At 37.1% G+C, this 21,631-nt stretch overlaps 4 protein-coding genes across 4 annotated transcripts; 2 read left to right on the top strand and 2 right to left on the bottom strand.

The window, feature by feature from the left end:
* The first annotated feature begins 1,682 nt into the window (after positions 1 to 1,682).
* LOC137740269 (pentatricopeptide repeat-containing protein At5g39680) lies at positions 1,683 to 4,147 on the top strand. The gene has a single exon (XM_068480119.1). The coding sequence runs from the start codon at positions 1,683 to 1,685 to the stop codon at positions 3,795 to 3,797; it is 2,115 nt and encodes a 704-aa protein (XP_068336220.1). The 3' UTR covers positions 3,798 to 4,147.
* A 148-nt stretch (positions 4,148 to 4,295) lies between these two features.
* On the bottom strand, positions 4,296 to 5,216 carry LOC137740270 (probable calcium-binding protein CML46). The gene has a single exon (XM_068480120.1). The coding sequence runs from the start codon at positions 5,077 to 5,079 to the stop codon at positions 4,450 to 4,452; it is 630 nt and encodes a 209-aa protein (XP_068336221.1). The 5' UTR covers positions 5,080 to 5,216; the 3' UTR covers positions 4,296 to 4,449.
* A 6,532-nt stretch (positions 5,217 to 11,748) lies between these two features.
* Positions 11,749 to 15,055, bottom strand: LOC137739680 (cyclic dof factor 1-like). The gene is made up of 2 exons (XM_068479342.1): positions 14,494 to 15,055; positions 11,749 to 13,555 (listed from the first exon to the last, which is right to left on the bottom strand). The coding sequence occupies exons 1-2, from the start codon at positions 14,722 to 14,724 to the stop codon at positions 12,251 to 12,253; spliced, it is 1,536 nt and encodes a 511-aa protein (XP_068335443.1). The 5' UTR covers positions 14,725 to 15,055; the 3' UTR covers positions 11,749 to 12,250.
* A 5,002-nt stretch (positions 15,056 to 20,057) lies between these two features.
* Positions 20,058 to 21,384, top strand: LOC137739857 (uncharacterized). Its single transcript, XM_068479583.1, has one exon. It carries the CDS (start codon positions 20,477 to 20,479, stop codon positions 21,176 to 21,178), a length of 702 nt encoding a protein of 233 aa, XP_068335684.1. The 5' UTR covers positions 20,058 to 20,476; the 3' UTR covers positions 21,179 to 21,384.
* Positions 21,385 to 21,631: the final 247 nt, after the last annotated feature.

Here is a 21,631-nt window from a genome sequence, read left to right as displayed (position 1 = left end):
ATCACCACGTGATGTTTACATCATGAGAGGAAAATATATATCGGTTGTATGCTGATGTCTTAAATATATTGTATAGTGTTAATTTTAAACAATACATCCTTGATTGTATGCTAGGATTCCCAAATATACGTTTTTATGCTTTACTCTGAACACCTTCATTTTTCTCGTAATTGCACTGGTAAGTTGTATCACATCAAAGTCACAACCACATTGACATCTAGGCAAGCTGTATGCAGAATGCAGATACCAAACTGCGATGCAAATTTTCAAGTCAGGACAACCACATTTGACATATATATATAGCTCGAATCTTTTGGAATTTTTGGTGCTTGCAATTTTATAAAGTCCAAGGAAAAACACTTATCCCGTGACTTGTGGGAGATAGAACCGGTTACGCGGCAGATTTTCTCACGGCATTAGCTGTGGCGATTTTAGACTTAGATTTGGGACAACAACTTGATCCGAATTTGGAGTGCATTGATGATTAGTTTGTAGGTCCTTATGGACTTATGGTGCGTGATAGTAAAAGGACACCTAATGTTTCATCAAACTGTGTGAGCCAGCTCACCGGCTGGTTGGTTGCATGACATGTATGGCCATCAAGATCACAAAGCCGATAGTGTTCAACTGATCATCAATGCCAGCAACATGCAACTCCCAGAAATGCTAGAATTAACTGTGCGTTGTGATCGGATCTGACCATGCTTATAAAATCATAAAATAACAACGTCCAAAGCCGACTCACACGAGCATGCGCAGCTGATCTAACACTTTCCCATTCAACACACCTAATGGCCCTTATTTTAAGTAGAGTGGACTGATTTTTTTCAAAGACTAGTTGGTTGGGGCTTGATCTTTGACTCAAGTGTAGGAGGGATTTTCGGTGTGTCCAGAATACAGGGTAGTACACCAAAGTCATTATACAAGTGGAGGATACTAGTGTAGAATTATCAGAGAGACGGGCCATACGGCCCACTTCCAACAACACCGATACTGTCCCCAACTTGGTAATTACCACCTGCACAATCCGTCATGTGTGGAGTTTTATCACAAAAGGCCTCGGTGTTAGTTAGAGTGGAGTTATGATATTTAACCATTACTTATCTTTAAGTATGGACGATGTGGGATTCAACAACTAGACAATAAATTTTTTCTTCAATTATATAATGACATGTGATGTACTACCCCGTGTCTAGGCATACTGAAAAATTTCTCCAAGTTCAAGGGTATTCTTAAGTACAACTAGCGGTATATTCCCTTATTGATATCTCTCGAATAAATGCTACATGTAACATGTGTTGGGAGAAATATTAATAAAAAAAATGTTGTTTTCACACATTTTTTTTAGTTTCTCATACACTACTATTCATTTATAACCATTGAATTTAATAAATCAAACAAAATCAATGAATTGGATTAAACAGGAGACCCCTTGTGTTGGGATATTTCATGGGTCCAATTTGATCAACCTTAGTACATGAGGTCTATTTGATTGTAAGTGGCGCACAGATGAATTGGTCTTCTGGATTGATGCAAGTGGGCTTAAGCCCATAAAATGGTGGTATACTGTTACAAATTCAGAGCCCAACCCAATGTTAGCAAAACAAAAAGAAGCAAAAGCAGAATCCAATAAAACTGAATCCAACGGCGACAAAACTTGGATGCAGAGCGTCATAGCAGCAATGCCCAATCTAAAACTCTCAAGAAACTCACACCTGCCATATGTATTCAAACCAAAGCTCGTACCTGCCTCCATTGACGACCCCGTCAAGCTTTTGAAGAAAGCAGCCGATACCAAGAACTTACGAACAGGCAAAACAATCCATGCCCATCTCATCGTTTCCGGTGAACCTTCCAAATCCGTTGATATATTTCAAGCAAACTCTCTCGTCAACTTGTACGCAAAATGTGACCAAGTTTCAATTGCGCGCCACCTGTTTGATTGTTTGCCCAAGAGAAATGTGGTTTCTTGGAGTGCCTTGATGGCGGGGTATTTACACAATGGGAGGGCATTGGAAGTTCTTGGCTTGTTCAAGACAATGGTTTCGGTGGACGGGTTGTGCCCGAATGAATATATTTTTGCCACTGTTCTTTCCTCTTGTTCTGGCAGTGGGAGAGTTGAAGAGGGGAAGCAGTGTCATGGCTATGTGTTGAAGTCCGGGTTGCTGTCTTATGAGTATGTTAAGAATGCACTTGTTCACATGTATTCGAGTTGTTCGGAAGTGGAATCGGCTATGAGGGTTTTGAACACTGTGCCAGGTGGTGATATCCTTTCGTATAATTCAGTTATAAATGGGCTTTTAGAACATGGGCATGTAAGAGAAGCAATGGAAATGTTAGGCATGATGGCAAGCCAGTGCATGGATTGGGATAGTGTTACATACATTACTGTTTTTGGCCTTTGCGCCCATCTTAAGGATTTAAGATTGGGTTTGCAAGTTCACGGACAAATGTTGAAGAATGATATAAAGTGTGATGTTTTTCTTAGCAGTGCAATGATTGACATGTACGGGAAATGTGGTAAGGTTTTGAACGCAGTGAAAGTTTTTGATCGCTTGCAAGAACGGAACATAGTCTCTTGGACGGCAATCATGGCTGCTTATTTCCAAAATGGGTATTTTGAGGATGCATTAGGTGTATTGTCGAAAATGGGAAATGAAGACATTCTTCCAAATGAATATACTTTTGCTGTCTTGCTTAACTCAAGTGCAGGTTTGTCTGCGCTAAGACAGGGAGACCTACTACACACCTGTGTTGAGAAGTCGGGTTTCAAAGACTATGTCATTGTTGGGAATGCTTTGATCAATATGTATTCCAAGTGTGGCAACATTCAAGCAGCAAATGAAGTTTTCTTGGATATGACATGTCGAGACTCTGTTACCTGGAATGCAATGATATCTGGATTCTCCCATCACGGGCTTGGCAAGGAAGCGCTAAATGTGTTTCAAGACATGTTGGCAGCAGGAGAATGTCCTAACAATATTACTTTTGTAGGGGTTCTCTCTGCTTGCGCGAGTTTGGGTTTGGTGCAGGAAGGATTCTACTATTTGAACCAGTTAATGAAACAGATTGGCATTGAACCTGGCCTAGAGCACCATACTTGTATTGTGGGGCTCCTCAGCAGGTCTGGACAACTTGATCAAGCTGAGAAATATATGAGGACTATGCCAGTCAAGTGGGACATTGTTGCCTGGCGAACTTTGCTCAATGCTTGTCATGTACATAGGAATTACATTTTAGGTAAGCAAGTAGCAGAGGTTGTTGTGCAAATGAACCCCAATGATGTGGGAACATATACGCTATTGTCAAATATGTATGCCAAGGCAAGGAGGTGGGATGGAGTTGTGAAGATTCGGAAATTGATGAGGGAAAGAAACATCAAGAAAGAACCTGGGGTGAGCTGGGTGGAGATAAGAAATACTACCCATATCTTTGTTTCGGATGATAACATGCATCCAGAGTCCAGTCAGATACATGAAAAGGTCGGGGAATTGTTGGCCAAGATTAAACCATTGGGATATGTACCAGATATTGCTGCAGTACTACATGATGTGGAGGATGAGCAGAAGGAAGATTATCTTAGTTATCACAGTGAGAAGTTGGCTATAGCATATGGCCTCATGAAAACGCCTACAAATGCACCCATTCGTGTTATTAAGAACCTGAGGATATGCGATGATTGCCATGCTGCCGTGAAACTTATTTCAAAAGTCACAAACAGGTTGATAATTGTTAGAGATGCCAATAGATTCCACCAATTTCAGGATGGGAGATGTTCTTGTGCTGATTACTGGTGATAACGGTGAAACCTTTAATCAGAGTGGATTACCACAGAAGAAACATCTTATGTGTCATAGAGATTACTCCATGACAACCTAAGCATTCTGAGCTTTCTTTGCAGAGGTCCATGCTATGTAAGTAGTAAATAGTTTATTAAAAAGATTATGAAATTCACGCTCCTATTCAATTTTTTTCAATGGTTAAAGATTTTGATTGAGTGTCTACCTTTCAGGTGAATAAATCGGTTTCACATATAAATTGGGAACTAATCTTTTTTGCACTCAGACGATCATCTATCAGAATTGGAGCTCAGGTACTTTGTTTTATTTAAGGGAACTTTAACAAAAAGTTTTCGGTGGTGTTCACTTTAACGAAAAACCATATTTTTACACTAAAAAGTCAATCATGATACCATTCACTTTACCCTTTATTTTGTCCTTATCGTTAAAACTCAAAGTTTTCAAGTCCTTTAATCATTTGTCAGCTTCCGTTGCAGATTCTATTCAATCAGAACAGCATTAAAGTTTCTTGTATAGTATCTGTTAGAAGTCAAATAAGGGTTCTTTTTGTTCAAGTTTTCATTAGTAAGAAAGAACTATACTAAGACGTTAAAGTACAGAATACAGATGCATGAAATCTTATAAACTTAATATAGAAGAAAAAAATGATTCAGCCAAAGCTGGCCTCCATAACTTTTACAAATTCATTGAACCCTATCCTTCCATCTCCGTTTTCGTCAAAGGTCCTGATCATTTTCTGGCAGTCTTCTAGCTTTGATCCTTCCTTTAACCCCAATATACAGAGAACTCTCTGTAACTCCCTTGCATCGATAAACCCATCTTTGTTCTCATCAAACACGTCAAAAGCTTCTTTCACTTCCCCCAAGCTCGGCTCCTTCTCATCAAACAGCCCTGAAAGCTCATCGGAACTAAACGTCTCCGGCAGTTGCTCACCTTCTGGACTGCAAAAAATTCCCAAGTCTCCCATCACCATATGCACATCTTCTCCTCTCAAACTCCCATCATCACCTCTCTTCTCAAAGGTCATCTGTGATCGCCTTGGCTCAGAAGCCAACTTCTTCTGATCCAAACCCTTTGTCGAGTTACAACAACTCTCTTGGGATTGGAGGAGAATAGACTGAAGCCTTGAAAAAACACTCTGAACTCTACTTAAGCAGTTAGAAATCGCGTGCAACAAGATTGCATCGATCAAAACGAAGAAGGGTAATGTGTTAGAGTTAGAATCAGTCGACGACGATGTCTTCTCCATTGTAATACAGTAGTATAGGCTGAAAAGCATGGATGTTGGATATAAACAGCAGAAACTAGAAAACCAAGTTAGAGATCTCTAAGTTTGACAAAGCTAATACAGAGGGAGAAAAGATTAGGGTATTGATTTACATTAAGGATCGTACTTGTGGAGGGAAAGATAGGAGGGGAGGTGTTTTATAGGGACCAAAGATTGAGTCTTTGTGTTTGAAGCCATCAAATCCGAAGTGGTCAAGCCCCGCAATATCAAGGAAGTTGCTTGTGAGTTGCTGATGCAGGTCTTTGGGAAGAAATGGTGGAAAGTTGATGGAGAAATGATCACCTTAGAAATTAAGAAAGCTAATAAAAAAGACTTGACAATTTTGAGTTTTAACTATGAGGACAAAATAAAGAGTAAAATGAATAGTACCAGAATTGACTTTTTAATGTAAAAATATGGTTTTTCGTTAAAATGAATAGTACCGGAAACTTTTTGTTAAAGTTTCCTAGATATTAGCCATTTGGTATAATGTATGTTGTAAGGAAGTTTCTTTGTTTTTTATTGGAAAGAGATGTGGTGGGTCCGGCTGGACTGCATTTCTTTTGTCTCTGTCCTTTTGGTGTATGTGGAGATTGTGTGTTGGGGAATCAGACGGCTGGTTGACTAGTTAATCAAATAGGAAATAGAAAATGAAAAGAAATCTCCTGAAGTGGGTTTCTTGGAAATGAGGGTTTGGTTAGGGCGGCTGTTGGTTCACACTATTTGCCATTCAATTTCCGTGCGCTGATTTTTTTAAGAAAAGTAGTTGCTCATTTCCTTGAAAACAACTCTTCCTACTTTCCTGCTAATTGGGATATAAAAATGTGTTGACAAATGAGTTATTTTTGCATATTTTTCAACTTGTGATTTGATATAATGAGCATACTTACCAGCTAATTGCAGTTGATAAATTTTTCTTTTGTGTTATTTTCTTTATTCTATGCAATTTGCAAAGGAAATGATATTTGCACGCTTTTTTTCTCCATCTGCGCACTGTGTTTATTTTAGTCAATTGAGACTCTTTTTCAAATATTTTATGGTGGTTTTACTTTTTTCATTTATCTTATGAGAGATTTTTTAGTGTGCCAGAAGCACTGTTTGGTCCATCAATTGGTTAGAAAATTGAAAAAAAAAAAAATTGCAATCAGTTGTTATGACATTTGGTGTACCAAGTCATATTCCCAGCACGCTGAAAAAGCAAATGTTATATATGTGAAAAGTCAAGTATGGACTCCTTAGGAAATTTTAAGTTACTTTATTTGTTGGTAAAACTGTTAAAGTTGTGGAAATTGTAATTTGAGTGTGGCCTTGGAATTTTGAAGTTTCGAAGGCATTTTTCCATGTTGATATTTAGTCGTTGCACATTCCGCACACGTCGGCTTTTCTAACGTGCGAGAAGGATCCGGTAGTTTTTACGTTCAATCAGGTTCAGGCCTCCTCTTCATTTGGGCCTGAGGCCCAATATATAGGCCCAGTAGCTATTGGTTCAAGGACCCTACTGCCAATTTCTCAAAACCCATATCGCCAAACATGATAAGACGTCTACCACTAAAAGTCCCATACTTGTTGGATTGACGCAATGAGTTTTATTCGAGTGATATTCTAATAATCTAAAATATGAAATGGAGATTCGAATTTGAAAGTCGAGGAATATTTCTCTTTCTGAACAAACAATAAAAAGTCTAATGTTGAGATTACATCTAGCAAACTAGTCGTGTTCATATTGTTTGCGTGTCATACCCGTTATCTTAAAGGATCGCGTCATGTCAAACTTATCATCTTAATGAGCTCTTAACAGGTGACCTAATGACGATCTGGCTCGTTAACATGTAGTGTCGTTTCATGTCGAGTTAATGGGTCATATAAGAAATTGTTATGTTTAATCTAGACTTTGCAAACGGGTCGTGTTCGTGTCATTTACCAGTGATACCCGTTATCTTATATGGTGACCCATTGATTCGTTAACATGTTCTTCAAGTGACTCGATAATGTCTCAATTGTTAACAAATTGATCTGAAACATGTTATTTTCATATAATTTCATGTCAAGTTAACAAATCATGTAAGAAATTGTCATACCCGTTATCTTAACTACCCACTTTTAGCTTATTTCTTCATCACAGTCAATGTCAAATATCCTCGTTATTTGCTCTTTTCAGCAAAAAGGTGAACTTCTTTTATACTTATCCATCAATATTCATCACTACGTCATTAGAGTGTGGACGTAAAATTATTGTATTCACTCTATCATTCATAACATTTTTAACCAACAAAATAAAAGCAAAGCATACACATTCAAATTATAACCGTTTCAACAATTTTTCTTCAATAGTAGGAAGCACGAAGCGTTACAGAATATGAACGACTGAAATTGAATCGATACTGGAAAAAAAAAAAGAGAAATAGCACAAATGCTCAAAGAAAAAAAGGACATGGTAATTGGAAATTACCATTCAGAACTAAAATTTAGAGAGAAGACACACTTGGTTGGACAAAAAACCTGAACTAATGAAACGATTCACATTTCACCATGAATTTAACTAAAAAAAAGTAAAAAGTGAAAACTAAAGAACATGACTTTATATTTCTTGCCACAAAAGTTTGATCATCTTAGTTGGGCTGAGGGGGAGGGGTAAAGATATACCCTGTTCTCGGGTTCACATTCGGCTCTGGATCTGCATAATCCATCACTGTGATCATCTTCCTGGATTTTCTATGATTTTCCTGAGAAACAAACAGAAAATTGATTAATCTTCAGCCTCCAAAATAAAGTAAAAATTTGAAAAGTACCCAACAAAAGTGAAGGGACAATGACTTGCCTTTGAGACTAGAACTGAAGAATCTTCACCAGTCTCCATCAGCTTTCTCCCAAATCCTTTAAAAACAAAACCAAATTCAGAATTCACCTTTCGGGAATAAAAAAAATATTGGAATATGATTTCCGCACGCTGCTTTTCTACTTCTGCGCACTACTTCAGGACAAGAAAATGAGTGTGCGGAAATCAGTTCTCAGAATATAAAGCGCTGCAATGAAACAGTATAAACGTTAGTGTGAGTTGCTTACCGTGAGAGAAAAAAAGAGCGAGAAGGGAAGAAACTAAGAGAAATCTCAGAAACCATCGGCGACCCATATTTTCCTGCAGAATTCTGGGAATTGGGTAGCTCTCAGAGTTCTGAAAACGACTTGGGATTTGATAAGGTTTGAGGAAGAAATGCCGAAAGGCTGGAGCTTTTTAGTTTCCAGGAAACCGACTTATGAGCTTTCAGATCTGATCACAAGAGAGTTAAATTTGGAGAGTAAGGAGATTATTGGTAAATTATACGTTGAAAAAATATATGTATGAGGAGATTATTGGCTGGGGATAAAGGTGCACGGAGGTTGATACTCTCAAGAACCCTAGTTATACTCAACCATCTGAGGAGGTCAGAAATTATGCTTTACTGCCCGAAATTAAAAGAGAAATATAGAGAGGACACTGTAGAAATGCTGAGGAGATTCTCTCGAAATGGGATAGATTATCTGATATCTCACAATTTAATGTTAATTGTTAATGTTATAAAAATTATACCAAAAATATAAAATGTTAGAAAATTTATAAAGAATATCACTTTTAAAATAATTTCTTTAGTATTTCTCTTTCAATGATCCTAATCGAGGGAATTGAATATCCCAACTGTAACTCACTGAATCTTTCTAGTACTATTTTTTTTATAATATTTGTAAAGCTATGATATTTATTAATAAACTTTAACAGTGTATCTGACGATTAGCGGACAAAATTCGCATAAACAATTAAAAAATTTTGGACACTGAAATTTTGTATAACCCGCATTGGAGCTCACGTGGTTCAAAATATGGTATGATTTGGTTATTTTGAAAAAAAAAAAAAAAATCATTTTATAGGAATTATTAAGGTTAATCACTTTCCTCTATCTAGTCTTTATAAAAATATGCTAGAAAGACCTTATTATTCGCACCATATTTATTGTATCACATTTCTAATATGCTCAATTTCTATTTAAAAAAATAAACAATGTAATACAGAATAAGTAGTGTAGTGAAAATTTTGTCATTAAAGTTTGCTTCTCCAGAGCTAGGAGCTAAAATCGAAATTACCTACTGACCGTCTCTGTAACTAATCGAAGCAACCCCCGGTGCAGATCAAATCAATAACTCGTTTCCTCTTCGAGTTAAATCCCCCTACTCTGTTTAACGTCCCGATATTTCGTTGTGAAACAATTTTGGGATGATAATCAAAGGACATCAGAGGCAACAAATCCTAGGCTCCTTGCCACAGGAAAAGAAAATCCCAAAACAGCTGCTGTGAGAGTACTCAAATTCTAATAATTAGGACATTGGGATTATACACAATCTTTTTTACTTAATTCCGAGTTTAAATCTTCTGCACTTGTTTTGTTTATGGTTATCTCATTGATTGATATATGTTAAAAGTATGACAATAAAATGAAGAATCATTAAGTTTATTAACATGTGACAATTAATTATAAAGGCCACACAAAATGAGTACATAAGATTTGAACTCAGAATTAAGTCAGTGAGTTGAATAATTAATCAAATTAATTAGCTTCATACAACCCGAAACACTAGACAAAAAAAAGCAAAACCCCCGAGACACTGAAAGTTGACTTCTTTTATCAGTTTTCAATTTCAAGAGATTAATTAACATGGATAAGTTTGCTTATTATTAGTAAGCTTCTGAGGTAGTGAAAGGAAATGGAGATTAATCCTTCATATGATCACCATTAAACCCTAAAATATTAGTGATTGCAAGTGGGATTATGGATTTTAATCAGTTCCACACGTGTTAACCCACATTAATGCCCCATGCCTAGCCCCTTCCATTTTTAATCTTCTCCACCGTTGCCAAGGTTCTTTGTTCTTTAAGCCTTTCATTTTCTTAAATCTACTTAAAATATGGTGGAGAATGATGGAAAATGACTTCCATGTTAGGGGAATATGTCAATGTAGTTGTATCAAGTTAATTGTGCAATATCATTCAATAAAGTTAAAACGTATGCATGGTTGTTTTGAGATACCATCTTAATAACATGATCATCCAGACTTACGTCAAGTCAATGTTAATCAAACTTAAATTTCTCATAATTAAAAGGAGGAAGCCATTGGTGTTTCATCTAATAAACTCTATATATTTCTTGCTTTCCAGGCAAAGTGAAGCTTCGACCTCCCTCTCAGCGGATTGGTTTACTGTTTACAGCTTAATAGCTTGGAAAGAACCAGACAACACATAGTACTCCCAAATGAGTTGACTTTACAAGTCTCAAATCTCAATTATCTCTAATCAACACTCCAAAGCTACCTAATATATTAGTAATATCATGTAAATATGTTCTCGAAAATATTAAGATCAATTGTTCATAAACGATTTAATTATGACAATTCATGTTTGAGAGATTTACAAAATCAGGTATTCTCCCTTGTATGTATCATTCGACTTCATGTAAGTGAATGTATGTGATGAAAATGGGAGCGTGGACAAACCGACTACTCGTATTGAAAGTTTTTCTCCTCAACCTCAAACAAATTTCCCTTTACGAATTTAACTACAAACTGATAACAAAAGGAAAGGGGGGGGACCAAGAAAGCTCACATGCATGGGGTCCCAACTCCAAGACCAGCAACCTCGAGCCATCCAAAAACTGGTGGTCAACGTTTCTCCAAAAATACCCTAAGCCTAAAGTATCACAAAATGTTCTTTTTTTGCAGTCACACATTTTACTTTTGAAGATTTTGGTTGCTACGTCCCAAAACGTGACATGATTTACTCCCAAGTACAAATCCAACTATATGTTGCGTGGTTTCGAATTTCTTTTTCATGATATCTTGCTTTCCCTTGCCTTTTGTTCTACATGCTTTGCTGTATTGCATTAAAAGATGAACTTGGTGTCTTTTGGTTTGAATGGAAAGTGTACTTGGCCCTTTAGTTCAGCATGTCTGGAACACGGGCACATATGTCATATATCATTATACAAATGGAAAGACACTTAAAAATAAACTTTACTCTACTTGTATAATAGCATATAACGCACCGTCCGTGTTTTGAGCACATTAAAATATCTCTCTATCTACGAACATGGTGATCTCTAGTATTTTCTATCCTCAAAATAGCTGAATCCCACATTCTATGAATAAAATTTACATGCAACTATAATACCACAATAGTGGTAATTCACATCATAAGCTGGCACATACAATGATATTACTATTATGGTGCCACAGTTCCTGTAAATTTCTCTCCAACCGCATCCCGCACGCGTCCCGCATCCTCAATCATATTGTTAATTATGCCATTGACTTCCCTTCATTCCAATCGGTCATGTTTACTTAACATGAATGAAAGAAATCGTGAATCGAGAAACTTGGGAGTATGAGAAGTAAGGAACGAGAATCAAATCAACTACTCCAACTTCGTTGACACATTTCTAGTTTCGAGAGTATTTGAGGGCGAGCCTTAACACAACAAAAATGTCTCTCATTTGTAACTGAAAGATCACGAGTTCAAGCCGTGAAAACAGCCACTTTGTGATTGAAAGGTTATGGTTCAAGTCATGAAAACAATCTCTTTGTAACAACAAGAGTAAAACTTTGTACGATAGACGTTCTCCTAACTCTTACAAAGCAAGGAGCCTTATTTGCTCAGCATCGCCCATTAAGTGGATATAAGTTATAATAACAAAAAAATAAAAACCTAGATCTTCAATTAAAAGCACAAATGAAAAGGAAGTTTTTCATTTGAATCCCCAAAGTTATTTAAGTACATATTTGGGATTATGCTACACAAACCTGAACTCTTCTAGTTCTCAATTTTACATGTAAATATATGTACAAGAACTCAAGCAAACCGTCTAACTCAAAATACATACGTTGCAAATATTCATAGTAGCACTCGCAGGGGAAAAATTAGTGGCTATTTCAGCTTAAGGTAAGTTGGCTCCCAGCTCCTAATTAAGTGAAAAGGCCGCAAAATCCTCCTCTCATGTTCCTCCATTGACGGCTTTGACATTTGGTTTTGTGGCCGAGGATGGTTAATCAACAAGACTGCTGGGCGTAGAAAGGCGGTGTCATATTGTGTGGAGCAGTTGAGCTTTGCTGAACTGTTAGAATCACTTGAAGCAAACAAGAAGTTTAAAATAAGCTACCGATTTTACGAGCTCTCCTGGAAATTGAGCGATCTAGACAGCGCCGCTGGATTGGCTTGTAAGACCGGAGAGGCATCGGAGGGATGATTCTTTTGATCGCCCTTTGACTGGAAGGCCTTGAAGAGTCCCCCGCTGCTAACTGAATCAGCCTTATCATTCTTAATCCCCAATGTTGCCCATATAGAGCTTTTTGCAGCTTCTCCAGGGTCATCAATCCTCAAAGTTTTTGGAATCCAAAGGTTTTTCTCGGCACTCTTTTCTTTTGGTGGCTCCTCTTCCTCAGAGCTATTTTGTTTCATGGTGTTCTCTTCCCTCGAATGTTTCCCCAGGGTGGGAGAGTTGGGACCAGAACTTGGAGCACTGTTGTTTAAAGATGATGGCGGAGGAAGCCAAGGGATATTCCAAGGGCCTTGCACAGCACAACCCCAATAAGCTGCTGCAGGGTAGAAGGGCATAGGATAACCTGGAGGGCAGAACGCAGGTGGTGTGACGGGAGAGCTCCATTGGGAGGAGTTCCAAGGGTAAGGCCAAGGAGCCCCAGGAAAGCATGGTACTTGAGGTGGGAAGCCCTGATAATTCTGCAATACTTGCTCTTGTGATCCAGATTTGCACGCTTCATCCTTTGAATTTGAATCTGTCACCGTTGATCCAGTCAAATGACCATCTCCATTTACTCCACCTCCATAAGAAGCTGGAATCCTCAATCCTCCAGGTTTCTGAAATCCATTACGCGTACAGTTCTGTATATTTTTATCGGCTAGATGAAGGACAGAAGCCATTGATTCACAGAGGGGCATATCCCCACAAAATGTTAGGACAGTACCATTCGGTTTTACTGAAGGATGGTGAACTCCATTGAGAACATCAGCTTGAGCATTCGGCATAGCTTCAGAGACTGTTATGTGGCGATAGTGAGAAGCAGAATTCTTATTCTTACGACGACCGGCACCCACAGGCACATTCCTCATTGTCCCACCAGCTGTCCAGTATCTCTGGCAGTTCTTGCAGAAGTGCCGGGGTTGGTTGACATTGTAATTGTTGTAGTAACAAAACTTAGTGTCCATACTATTACAGCGGGGGCATGGAAGTATTTTATCTGGTTTCTTCAGGGTCTTATCCTGCGCATTACTTGTCTCACTCTGTTCTTCCTCAGTCTTCTCTGTCTTTAATGTGGCATTCTCCTTCTCAACAGGTGATTCAGGGTTTACACCTATTATGGATGCCGCATCAGGATTTGTCAACTCTTCCGAAGATAATGTCGTGATTCCATTTTCCTGTTTCGCCTGAATTGGTTTTTCTCCTAATGTGTCCTGATTGATCAAAAGAATTAAATGAGAAGATGAGTTTCAAAACTGTCTTATTAAAATATAAACAAAACTATTGCATTCATCCTTTATGTCTACTGTGTTACTAATGCATACAAAAAGAGTCTGAAACCGATCTATGTTGAAAATCAAACTCCAACGCTTAAAAGAAAACACGACATAAAGGTTCCTGAGGTGAGGACTTGCCAACACATAAGATTATGTAATGAGTAAAATAGCACCGGATATTCATGTCATCCGAGTAGCGCGTTGGCCATGGGAAAGTATTATAAGCAGGCAGGCTGAAGTAGAGATCAACACTAGAAAACAGAAGTTTCGCCTCCGAATGATTAGCTTGTTTGAGGAGTGTTTTTCCAAATCTTTTCAACCCCCAAACGGAAGAAGCAACTATGAACAAGCTGTGTAAACTAGAATTCGATATCACCAACAGAAATGTAAAATACGCAGAGTTTCGAAACACAAGCTAACCCCAAACTGCCACAAATCATAAAGGAAATCCATTTATTCACACAAATTTCATTAAACCCTCGATTCAAATTTCAAAAGAAGCCAGAAATGAAAAACTGAGCAAGTGGGAAGCAGCCCCATTTGAAACAGGAAATTAAGGTTTCTTGCTTGATTAATCACCAGCAGAAAACACAAAAGGAAACCGAATAGCTTGAACAATCTTATTCCATTCACAAAAGCCAGCAATCTCCAAACAAATTCATAAGATTAAGAACACAGAGGCAAAACAAAAGCAAAAATTATGTTCAGAAAGCAATTGAAAAGAATCCCAGAAAGCCCCCAAAAGCAAAAACCAGAGTAGCATACCAAAAAGTCAACAAAAATCCTCCACAGAAAGCAACCCATGAATCCTTTCGAGCTTCCAAGCAATGTTCGAGACTAAAAATTGAAAATTTCGGACACCCAAATCCCATTACCTTGTTGTCATTGACCTCTTTCTCTTCCCGTTCTCTTTGGGTATTGACTTCGGGCGAAGAGTTGGAGGAGGAGGCGGCGCGGTCCTGATCGACAGTCTCTTCCGCGACAGTTCCGGACGACGGATAGGGCTCCGGACCTCCGGGGACTCCGACCGAGTCGCCGTCGGAGCTCAGCACCGGGATCGTCTTCCCGAAAAGCTTGATCGCTGGGTCCTTTGCTGCCTCCGACATTTTTGCTACGCTTTTCTTTACCTTTCCTTTCCTTTTCTTTCCTTTATCCTTTTTTCACCAAAAGTTCGATTTCGCAGAGAAAAACAGAGAGATGGAGAGAAATCGACGAAAGATCTGACACGTTGTGTGCTCGCTGTGCATATGTGAAGAGAGAGAGAGAGAGAGAGAGTGTGTACGTTCGTCGTCTTTCTCCTTCAGCTGTCTATGGAGGTGGTGCACCACGTCATATGGGGGGGGAATTCTGAGCCACAAGTTTACTTGTGGTTTTGAAAAAGATTTTTTATTCTGTGTTTTTTCTTTCTGTCTTTGCTTTTTGCCCCCCACGCCCACCCCATCTCCATCTACTTTAACACATCTTTTGGGTCATGGAAGAATAGTCTCATAAAGTTGGATCCAATTTCCATTAAGTCTTCAAATCCTCGCCTTTTCTATCCGTCAATTATTCACGCGCACGAGCATGTAATTATTGATAAATTAATTGAGTTAACTATTCAGTTAAATTAAATTAAGCAAGTGCGTTCGTTATTCACTATTTAATCTTGATTACTGAACTTAGTATTTATATATCTCTAAAAAATTTGTATTCACTTTAAATTTTTCTCTCTTTAGTTTTTAAAGATAGGATGATTACACTAAATTTATAAAATCTAGGGAGATAGAAATTTGAACTTGTATGTAGAAAATAAAGTATATTATTTTAATTAACTTTACTAAATTCAAGGTTACAAATATATTACATTAAAAACTAGCTTTCTTCCCCATTTCTATTAAATGAAATGTTGCTAATTGCCTAACCTCTTTAGACTTTTCTCAGCAAGAGGGAATTATTCAATTAAAAAAAGGGGAATTAGATATATCTATAAAAAAAAAATTATTAAGGGGAATCAAATGTGGCACCAAATTTATTTAATACAATTTATTTAATATAGTTATCATCTCATTGACATGACATTTGTATTAAATATATGTAAATATGATGGATTAGTCCTGAAATTAAATGTGAGTATAGTTTGATAGTTTGATAATGATACTTTGAATTTAGTCACAATACTTACATGTATTTAATATAATCATCATCTCGACAGTCGGATAATGATCATATGAGTATATATATTTACATAAATTATATGTGACCGTCCTACAATAATTGTAAGAAATACATGTAAATTATTGTATCAAATTCCCAAATTCTAAGATTTGAAATTCTACTCAATTTTAAGGACTTTAAGGTCAAATTATAGCGTAAACCGCAAAGTACATTTCTTTTTCCCTATTTTTTTATTATAAAAAAAATGACGGAATTTCGCCAAGTCTTTGCCTTGTAGTTGCATAAATTGACGTAGAAAACCAAGTCTACAAATTAAATAATTAAATAATAAAAAGTATTCAGGCATTAAAAATAGAGAAAAGGTGCCAGGTCAGACCATACTTTTAGTGGGCCCGCCTAAAAAGTAAAGCGAAAAGTCACCAAACGCCAACCCAATGATTCAGGTCCACTACTTTAGTCACACGTGTCTAGTGAGGTACACGTGTGAAGCATCTCCTGGCCCTTGGGGCGAAGCGCCTAAAAGAATCTTCTGCTACAGGCTGTGATTTTCCCTTTCGAGATAGACATCTCTCCTGGAGCGCACACGTGTCCCCAACGAAAGCCGGATCATCTCTTTTAGTTCTTTCGTGTGACGCGTAGCCGTCTGATTAGATGGAATATAAATTTTTTTTTTATTTTTATGTTTTTGGCTTTTTGCTAACCACATGTTAATTTATTTTTGTTTAATTTTTTATGATTGATTTTTTTGGCCTGAAATAAATATTGTGTTAAGGTTCGTTTTTATTTGTTTTTTTCATACTTTAATTTGTATTTTATTTGCAAAAAAAATGCATTTTTGTTTTGATCTTATCGTTTAATGATGAGATTAGGCACTCCTTAAACAAAAAAAGTTTGACTATAGATGAGATTGTCCACTAAGGAATATGAAAGGGCCAAAAGCGTTTGTTGAAATTGTATCTGTAGCATAATTTTGGAGAACTGTTATTAATATTCTAAAAATCACACTCTACATTTCTCACAAGTGTAATTTTCTTACTAATTATAGAGAGTTTGGAGTGCAAAATGAAATTTTTGGAATGCCTATAACAATTCTTTAATTTTATTGTGATTAGTGTATTTGTTCATGTCATTGATGCTATCAATCTTAGTTGTGAAGTACCTCGGCCAATTGACACTTTAATAAAGGAAATTCAGCGTGTGAATTGTTATTTTGATTTGGAAATAAGGAAATGGCGGTGATAATTAATTGTCTATGGTAAAAAAAATTTGCTTCGCAGGCTCAACTGGTTCCAACGCGTTGTGAAATTGACTCATAACTAATTCCTATAGTTTGAAAAAAAGAATTAGAGATCTCTTTCCTTAAAGAGACTGAATTTTTTATAATTTTTTTAATCTGATGGGCTTTTTATAAGTCTTGTAAAATGAAAAGTATGAATCGGGCTTTCATGTTGTAAGATTTGATATTGGGCTTTTTGTTGAAAAGAATTGGGCTTGGTGTCTGTTTGTAGTTTGGTCTACTAATTTGGGCGGGACAAAAGGAATTAATGATTCATGGTGCATAGATTTTGGGATGAGATGACCCCATCGGTTAGAGAAGCATAATTTAAGCCTATTTCTAACCTTGTGCAACATTTTGGCTTTTACCATTTTTAGGTAAAATAAAAATAAAGCAATGGTATTTGGAAAGAATAAATTTTTAAATATCGTAAAATTGTGGCTGCCAGGATGAGTTTTTTTGACATGGTAGATTATGAGGTCAAGGCTGATAAATAAAGTACCATGAATCGTGAAGAACTTCTATACAACATAATGTTTAGAATCATTAAACGGTATTTTAAGCCAGTTATACTCTATCATGCTTGAAAAATATAGTGTGGTACTACGAACGCAGCTACTTAGTTTAATCAATTTATGTGTTATCAAATATTGTTGTGGTATGGTAGTTTAATACAATATTGTTGTGGTACCACATGGTAATCATGTTGGTTTAATTGATTGGCTTCTAAAGCTTGATGTCTCAGATGGTGAGAGCCTCTCTAAGTTGAGTAAGGCTCTGTTAATTTGTTGGCAAATTTGGAAATATAGAAACAATGTGGTGCTTATGAATGGTAAATGTACATCTGCCAGAGTTCATTTGTTAGCGTCACATTATATGAAAATAAGATGGAAGCCGTGAGCTGTTCATCTGAAAATTAACTTGGATTGAGCTGTTATCAATTCCCAAGCAGTTGCGGATTTTGTGATTGGCGGTTTCTTTTGACTCTATATCAATTTCCTGGAGATTGAAAAACATTATTGAAGGCATTAAGTGGTTGGCGGTTTCTTTTGACTCTGTATCCTAGAAACATGTATCACAAAGGCAAACTTCTTTGGTTAGGACCTTGCCTTCCGTGGCAAAGAAAACTCTCTTATTTGATTGGAACGGCACTGGTTGTGATTACAGTCACACTATCTAATATTATTTTTTTTCTTGAGGAAAAAAAAAAAACACAACACATTCTCGTTTTGCACAACCTCTATGTTATGTTAAACCGTCTAAGTACGCGTAAAAATAAATTTTTAAATGTAACGATCGCATCGATACGGCTAAGTGTACCTTTAATGGGGTCTTTTTCACACAAATATCATGGGTTTTGAAAAGTAAAATTCAGCGCATTATAGTTGACTGGTAACATGACTTGACGTCAAAGAGAAGCACTCATAAAAAAGTCAAGAAGGTTAAGGGCAACACGGCTAATGGAGGATATGGTGCGTCCATTTGGTTGAAAAATATGCCAATTGGCTTTCCCATTTCCCAACTCAAACGCGTAAATTCTTCATTTCGTTATCGCTTCGTTCCGTTGTCACTTGTTTTGGTATATTTCCCCACAAGGAAATGCATTTTTTCATCAATGGAAACATATTTAATTCGATATATGAATGTTAGAATGTATCAAAATTGCATATATAGAAGACAAATTTAACATACTGTATTATTTTATTTTAAAAAAATGTTAGATTGTTCGACCGGTTTAGAAAAACTACTCATTCAAAGAAGATTATTTTATTCCTTTTATGACATGTTTACTTATTTGAAATGAAGATTTATGAATTGAGAAAGACTAATTTAATTCATAATTTTTGAAGTATTGGATTATAAATTTTAACGGGAAACTCATATTTTTTTCATTTTATGTATTAGCAAACAGAGGTCTTTCAACGTCTTTGAGGAATTGGGTCATGGAGCATTCTTCGGAGGGATGTGTGGGTGTGGCTAGTTTTAAATAGGCACGAGAAGAAGAAGGTGGGGCCCATATTACTATTATTATTAATTAGTTTATTTTAATTTTTTTTATCTTGTCATGTCATTTCTTAACATATTTTCTAACGAATGTCATACATAACAGATTTTCAAAGTAAAGTATTGTATTGCAATTGCACTCAAATTTAAAAGTACAAACTATAATTTACTTTGTAAAGAATCAAAACATTTTATGTTAAATTATGACCTCTCAAATAAAATCCTGGATTTGGATCCTCTCCTGAGCTAATGGAGAGAATCCTCCTGACCAATAATCGTGGACCGTTGAATTTTTATCCAATAGCTACAATCATTATAACTTTAAAAGGACTCTCTATTTGTAGTTGTTGGATAAAAATTCAACGATTCACGATGATTGGTCAGGAGGATCCTCTCCATTAGCTCAAGAGAGAATCCAAATCCTAAATCCTATCTCGGTTCCCAATCAAAATTAATACTTCGCTAAACAAGAACACTTTTTCACGAAAGTGTGAGAAAAGGAGGACAAATCAGTCACGAAAGTTGGTTTCTTTTCCATAAATTCGTCGATGGGTGACTTGGTCACCCTCTTGACCAAAAGTTAAAAAGAAATAAAAATAAAATAGTTTTTAATTATTAAACGAAAAGGGATCATCTCCAGATCCATCAAATCAGAAGATCCGTACCGTTAAAATTTGATCCAACAGTTGAAATGATTAAATTTTAAAATGGACATATATTTGTAGCTATTAGATCAAATTTCAATGACACTGTTTTCTGATTTGATGAATTACGAGGAAGAGATTCGGAGAGAATCATTTTTCATTAAATATTGCAAATTAAGCAAAAGTGGGCCAAGCCCAATGAACTGCCCCACAAAATCATGCACACATCATCGTGTGGCAGCACCAAAATATCAAAAGCCCATCTGAGAAGCAGCCCACGTAATCCCACACAACGTGTCCCTTCGGATTTTCCATTGCGTGTATAAAGGCACCAGAGCGGGATGGAGGGAGAGACTTTTACTAGTTCATACCGGAAGAAGAAGAAAAATGTGATAAAAACCAGTAAATGCTTCTTCCTTGTGCGCTCTGCTTTCTCTGCTTTTCGAGCCGGCCTATCGCATCCCAACCCAATTCGTACTTTTCCAGCTCTCTCAATTTGTTTTCTGTTTCTCTGTATTGATATCTCAAGCTCTTAGCTGTTTGAATCGGATTCAAGAATTTGAGATGTCGAAGCAGGATTGATTGGTTTTGATTCGGATTCAATTCGGGGCACCGACGAGTGGTTCTATTGGATCGTCAGGTGCTATCGGATTCTTGTTCTTTGTTTTGATTTTTTGCGAGGTCGGTCGATCTGATTTTTCGGTATAGGTTGGTGAGTTTTGAATTTTGATCCCTTTTTGCTGATTGGATTGGAAATCAAAGTTCTGGGTTCGATTTGAAATGGTATATATCCATAGCTCAATCTCGGTCTGCAACTCCGTTGACCAACCAAACACTCCCATGGCGGATTCAATGAGTTTAACCGACCCAAGTGCCAAATCCAGGCAAACCAACCATGTTCAAGGAAGAAGAAAGATACCCAATTCCCCCAATTGCTCAAAGACTCTGTCTTGCGATCGATCTCGATGGGCTTTGATGATCGATATTGTGCTGTTTATTGCTGTGGTTGTTGCTTTTGGATATTTGCTATTGCCGTATGTGAAATTTGTATCTGTTAAGACAATTGAAATTGTGAAAATAATCATGTATGTGCTGAGGGAGGAGGTTTCGAATGCTCCGTTGGTGTACGGATGTATGGGACTCAGCATGTGCTGTGCGGCATTGGCCGCTTGGGCTCTGCTGGCCTGCACCAGCAGGAAGTGTGGGAATCCCAATTGCAAGGGCCTCCGAAAGGCAGCTGAATTCGACATTCAACTAGAGACGGAGGAGTGCGTGAAGAATTCAGCTTCGGCGGTTAAGGACGGAGTGAAGAAGGGCCTATTCGAATTGCCTCGTGATCACCACCGCGAATTGGAGGCCGAGCTTAAGAAGATGGCACCTACTAATGGGAGAGCAGTGCTCTTGTTTCGGGCTAGGTGCGGGTGTTCTGTTGGTAGATTGGAAGTTCCGGGACCGAAGAAGCTTAAAAGGATCAAGAAGTAGGATTGGATGTGGTTATTAAACCATAGGGGGGACAAATTATGAGTAAAGGAGTAGTCATAATGCAGAGAAGAAGAGTGCCGTTCTGTAGGCCGTCTTCTCGGAACACAGTGTTGTTTTTAAATAAGCTTAGCTCATGGAATAATTTGTAAGGATTATATACCCTTGGTTATAGTGAGGAAAATATAACAATCCCTTATTTAATTTCATTTCCTTTTGGTTATATGTTTTTCCCTAAAGTTTTTGAATCTGAAATTTGAATTTGGTCCTTTATTGATGCAGTTGATCCCGTTTATAAGATATGATTCTTCTATGAGGTAAGATTGTCTTGAAATGGTTTCTCTGCATTTGCACAATCCAATTGTTATGTCCTGACCCTGAAAGCAGAAGAGATTCAATAGTAATGTTTTTGTTTATGTTGAAGTTCAATAGATTGTTCACTCTTCAGTGCTTAGG

Source organism: Pyrus communis, chromosome 7 (genome assembly GCF_963583255.1).
Source record: "Pyrus communis chromosome 7, drPyrComm1.1, whole genome shotgun sequence".
NCBI lineage: Eukaryota > Viridiplantae > Streptophyta > Magnoliopsida > Rosales > Rosaceae > Pyrus > Pyrus communis.
This window is presented reverse-complemented; position numbering and strand designations above follow the sequence as displayed.